The sequence below is a fragment of the Priapulus caudatus genome, unplaced genomic scaffold (genome assembly GCF_000485595.1).
Source record: "Priapulus caudatus unplaced genomic scaffold, Priapulus_caudatus-5.0.1 Scaffold654, whole genome shotgun sequence".
Taxonomy (NCBI): Eukaryota; Metazoa; Priapulida; class Priapulimorpha; order Priapulimorphida; family Priapulidae; genus Priapulus; species Priapulus caudatus.
Window position 1 is genome coordinate 69,637 of NW_014577715.1, and position 5,942 is coordinate 75,578.

The following is a 5,942-nucleotide window of genomic DNA, read 5'->3' on the forward strand; positions in this document are numbered from 1 at the left end:
GACCCTTCCTCTTGCTCTCGCGCTATGTAGGTGGTGACCGTGCATGCAGGAGGTGTCAGAGAAGGAGGATGTGCAGGTGAAGCTGCGCACGCTCGGCGTGCAGCTCGACGGGAAGCGAGAGCAGATAGAGAGCAGCAGGACGGGCGTGCAGGCACTACGCGCCGCCTGTAACGGGACCTCACCACCGCCAGGCTGCAGTCACGCAGGTACGATAGGTCACACAGGTGCGAGGTAGGTCCGCTAGGTGGCGATTGAGTCACGCGATAGCGTCACGCAGGTACGATAGGTCACGAGTACGATAGGTACGCAGTACGATTAGGTCACGCAGTGTGCGATAGGTCACGCAGGCTGCGATAGGTCACGCAGGGTAAGATAGGGTCACGCAGGTACATTGGAGTCACGGCTAGGTGCGATAGTCCACGCATGGTACGATTAGGTCGCGCAGGTGCGATAGGTCACGCAGGTACGATAGTGTCGCTGCAGGTAGGTCACGCAGGGTGCGTTAGTCACGGCGGTGCTATAGGTCACGCAGGTGCGATAGTCACGGCAGGTACGATAGGTTCAGCAGGTGCGATAGGTCACGGCAGGTCACACAGGTGCGATTAGGTCACGGCGGTACGACTAAGGTCGCAGGTGCGATTAGGTCACGCGGTGCGGATAGGTCGCGTCAGCGTGCGAAGGTCACGCAGGTACGATAGGTCGCGCAGGTAGGTCACGCAGGTGCCGATAGGTCACGCAGGGTACGATAGGTCACGCAGGTGCGATAGGTCACGCAGGTGCGACTAGGTCACGCAGGTGCGATAGGTCCACGCAGGTGCGATAGGTCACGCAGTGTGCGAACCAAGCTGTGCGGCCCCACGTCGGAGCACGGCGGCGGGCGCGAAAACGCACAGGCGCTGTCTACTTGTGTTGGTCGGTAGATGGCAGACCTAGTTCTACTGTGTTCATCACTAAATTGTGTAGAAACGCAACAGACGCTGTATCTGTGTTAGACGGTAGAATACCGAAATGGGCAGACCTTTGGTGTACTGTGTTCGTCAGTAGATAAGCGGGAAATGGGCAGACCTTGGGTGTTACTGTGTTACGTCCCTCGCTAGTTGAAATGGGCAGACCTGGTGCGGGTACTGTGTTCGTCAGTAGATAGTCTGGGAATGGGCAGACCTGGTGTTACTGTGTTGTCAGTAGGATAGCTGGAAATTGGGCAGACCTGGCTGTACTGTGTTCGGTCAGTAGATAGCTGAAATGGGCAGACCTGGTGTACTGTGTTCGTCAGTAGATAGCTGGAAATGGGCAGGACCTCGGTGTACTGTGTTGTTCGTAGATAGCGTGGAAATGGGCAGACCTGGGTACTGTGTTCGTCAGTAGATAGCTGGAAATGGGCAGACTGGTGTACTGTGTTCGTCAGTAGATAGCTTGGAAATGGCAGAGCTTGGTGTACTGTGTTCATCACTAAATTTGTAGAAAACGCACAGACGCTTGTCTTACTGTGTTATATTTTATTATTATGTTTTATATATCTATGTGCTATTTAACCTATAGTTTTCTCTTAAAAATGATACCAAATTAAGTGAAATAAAATATGTTAAGAGCAGAATTCCAGCACAGGGCATTAATCCATTGTATAACGAGGCGAGCGTTGAACCTGTTAATGCTACTCGGTCTTTATTATCATGGCTTCGGGCGGCTTCGCTCACTCTGCTGCTTGCAGGGATCTACAGCGGCGGCAGCAGTCTTGGCAGGAGAAAACGCGCCGAGCTTACAGAGCGCTTACCGGCGGGCTAAAGACGACGTCGATGAAAGCCCGCCGCCAGGTGGCTCCACTAAAGAGTGTGAGCGGAGTCGCGCCGATATTTTTGCGATCGTCGTAATCGAGTTGGGAGCGCTTTTCGCGGTCAGTTCGTGAACGAGAAAATCTGTCAAGCCTATCCAGGTGTGATTGTGTTTCGGAGTTTGGATGTCCTTGTTTTGTCCGAGCGAGGGCAAATGGTGAGAGATGCATTCCAGCTGAGGTGCAACAGTATAGTACTATATATAGTATAGTAGGCCCTACTATAGTAATGTATAGTATAGTACAGTATGTGTAAGAGGCGTGTATAGAGTGCTCTTTTTACGCTTTATTGTTCTTTCTGATGTAGCATGAGAAAATACCATCCGCACACGCGCGATCCCGGGCCAGCTGTGCCGGTCAGTTTATTGGCCATAATATACCCCATCCGGATACCAGGTTTAATATTAAGGCATAATAGGACCCTTGATTATACAAATGTTGACGAATGCTTACATAACTGGCACCTTCTGTAAGTTAATAGTAAGCATTACCTTATAGTCAAAGCGCGTATTAGTTTGTCCAATATCAACATGATAATTACTCAAGAATGGTTCTAAGGTTGAATCCGTAAATCTGGGTAATCAAGTGGCGCCCAGGACGGTAAATGGTGGGGCTTGGGCCAGGCAAAATAGCGCTCAGGAATTCGGTTAGGCAACGTCAACATGGTTGCCTACGGGTGTTTTAGCCAGAGAATTGTTTGTCCCGGATGCTTATTATAGACTAATGAGCTAGTAGAATGTATCTCTGGGTGGTATTCTCGTATTGAGGACAAGTAATTAACCGTGGGTGCTAATCGAAGGGTATCCCCACAGATGTCCTCAATTTCAGACACAGGTGTATTCGTTGTACGCAATATACGTAATAACGCGTAAGTGCGTCCTCTGCTTTCCATGTTTAGTCTGTGGCCGTGGTTAGTCCGCGATCCTCCCATAGCGTGGCGGCCCAACAACAGCCTACTCATTCTTCACGAGCGTCACGTGATCTCGTACGATGATTCCACGTTCATTACAATCAAGAGCTACTGTTACGTATAGCAGTGACGGTACTTGTACTATCGCTAAGCATTGCGTACGGGCCGACCGAGCGAACAATGCATGCGTCGTTGCGCTTCTCTTGAGCATGTGCGAAATATGTCCGGTGGACTATAATCTGGTATCACACGTTTCGAAGTTAATGCGGTTTCGAAACTGTAGAAGCAAAGTCAGTCACCTGATTTCGTGGACTGGCGGATTTCAACTTAGACATTTCTTAGTAACCGCAGTGATATTTGGGACAAACTAATACGCGTTTGGCTATAAGGTAATGTACTTATTAACTAAACAAGGTGCTGCAGTTTTACTCTAGGCAATTAGCTGTTAAAGATTGCATAAATGCGATCTGGCCCTATTATGCCTTAACTATGAGAATAATGTCGAGTGAATGCATTGGGTAAGATGGCCTGACAGTCCAGTCTCTATAATATGGGATATAAGTTTAGATAAATGAAATGCCACGTTGTGTTTCTCTGTCTGCATTAGGTCAAGTGGCAGGAATTGAGCGCAGCAAAGAAGGAGCAGATCGAGGCGTTAGAGGAGAATGGCATAATTAGAGCAAGCCAACCAGCGAATCGTTGCAATGAAGAACAAAGCTGCAGTCGGTGAAGGATGTTACTGCCAGCATACAGAGGTAATACCCTCCCAATCAGGGTTCTCCAAGAGCACTTATAGCCTTGCGGCTCCGCCAGGCTATCGTCGAGCCGCCGTCATCCTAAAGCCACGCCGCCACTCTAAATATCATAGCACGCCATGCTAAAATTTGCTAAAAAAATGCTAAAACTAGGACCGTAATGGCAGCCCCGCCATGCTATAATGAAAAAGCTTGGAGAACCTTGCCAATGCACACAGTCGAACTGCATTATAATGCACTAATTAGGGGTGCAAAAATTCAATCGAATAAAAAGCAGTGTCACACTTTAGTGGTGTGATTAACAGTTTACGTTCACTGTTAGTCAGGTGGAAAGTTTATGAATAAAACAATTATTTTTATGCCGTTATCACCCTATTCTGACTAAGACACATGCGCGTAAGATATAAATTAAAATTTAGGTCTAAATTTTTTATTAAGTATATTGTAATTGATAAATGTATGTGACCCAAGTGGAAGAAACGAGCAACAACTCCAAACTTGACAGAAATTGGAGATAAAAGGAGAAAAGAGCCCTGTTAGCTTCGAATTCACATCATTATGTTAATGCCGATTTTCACATCGTGGCCTTCGTAGAAACACTTGCGTAGCGTGCAACACTGCCAATGCTGGGGCTTTTTACTGAATTATGTCCATTATCGTATGCATACTTGTGTATGTCTTTGTGTGCTGGGTGTATGTGTGGATGCGCGTGTGTGTAACCTATGTATGCATGTGTGTGCCGTGCGTACGTTGTATGTGTTGAATTGCCGCGTGTGTGTACGCTATGTATGGCATGTGTGTGCGTGGTACGTGTGTATCGTATGAATCGCGCGGTGTGTGTACCGTATGTATATGCATGTGTGTTGCGTGCGACGTGTGTACGGTGGCTGCGCCGTGTGTGTGCGCTATGTATGGCATTGTGTGTGCACAGGTACCTTATGTATGCATGTGTGTGTTTGCAGGTTACGCTGAGCGCTGGCAGGGAACGGGAGTGGAAGAGAGTAGGAGCAGAGTGGCGGACATTTGCAAGCTCAGCTGGAAGGCAGGCCGCTGCGGACAGCCGGCACCACCAAGCAGCGTATGGAGCGACATGCAGCAGAGCTCTCTCAACAGCAGGATACGCTACAGCGCACATTGCCCACATCCGGTATAGGTGGGCACCCTGATGCCTCGTAAGCCGCTGCTTACCAGGTTCAGTGGTTATCGCAATTTGCAGCTGTTGCCAATCGTTGTCGTTATGTGACATTCTAAAGACAATGCTAAGTTTTGGCACACAAAGTGTCGCAATGGTTCGACGGGATTAGAACGCGCGAAAAATGCATAGAAACATGTGAGCCTTATCGATCTAGCAACAATATGCCAGATGGAGAATGGTTTGTCTTGGCTCAGACAGATCGCTTAATTGTTTACTGCCATGAAACAGGAAGCCATGTATATATTGTGGTCAATGGTCAGGATGTGGGATCAGTATGAAGCAGATTCGGGTACTGTTTTCTGTGATGATGTGTGATGTGAAAGTCGTGATGCTCGTCTAATTTTGCGACAGGGCGGTGAATCACTACCACAGAAAGAAGATGGATGAAGTTAACAAGACCATTAAGGAGCTGTGGATGAGAACTTATAAAGGCAGAGGTAACATTAAAACAACAGTCAGGCCACTCTCTACAAATAAAAATTCAAATGAACTTTATGTAAGGTGAAATGTTAATTGTTGTTAACCGCACCCTAGAATATCTGTAAATGTTTGATCGTTATATTTTGCATACTTATTTAAATGTGTTATTGCTGGTGATGTTAATTCATTATTTGCTTGGCCTCGCAAGAAGATCTATACACTAGAATATCTGTAAATGTTCGATCGTTATATTTTGCAACAACAACAACAATCGTTTTATGGCCGTTTTCCCTGCCTACGCGGGGGTTGGCCAGGAGCTCCCCATGACAGTTTCCTCCACTTTGCATGGTCTTGTGCGTCTTCACTCTTCAACCCATATTCTTTCATATCTCTCTCCACCACTTGGTTCCATCGTTATATTTTGCGTACTTATTTAAATGTGCTATTGCTGGTGATGTTAATTCATGACTTACTTGGCCTCACAGATATAGAGCACATTGAGATAAGGTCGAGTGAGGATGAAGATGGGGCCGGCATCGAGAAATCACGCCGCACCTACAACTACCGAGTCATCATGTGGAGAAATGGCGTTGCTTTAGACATGAGGGGACGCTGCAGTGCCGGCCAGAAGGTTAGGGTGATGTCTTTCCATCGAGTTTACTCTTGTGTCCATGGAGTATGCTACTTTGATGGACACCATGGAAGTGGATGGCATGTATCAAGCAAATATAAGTCGTGACAGTTCATATCTATAAACATCACCCATGGCCAAGCGCGCACACACCACACACGCACAGCACCAGACCAGCACAGCGACAAACGCACCATGCACAC

General features: G+C 47.5%; 1 protein-coding gene across 1 annotated transcript in view; it reads left to right on the forward strand.

Annotated features, from left to right (window-relative positions):
* LOC106812493 (DNA repair protein RAD50-like) overlaps positions 1–5,847 on the forward strand; it is a gene marked incomplete at its 5' end in the record, with an annotated part of 6,198 nt that extends 351 nt beyond the window's left edge. The window contains 2 exons of the mRNA XM_014816382.1: positions 5,040–5,125; positions 5,594–5,847. Of these exons, the coding sequence (XP_014671868.1) occupies positions 5,040–5,125; positions 5,594–5,847 (340 nt within the window). The remainder of the gene's footprint in view (positions 1–5,039; positions 5,126–5,593) is intronic.
* Positions 5,848–5,942: the final 95 nt, after the last annotated feature.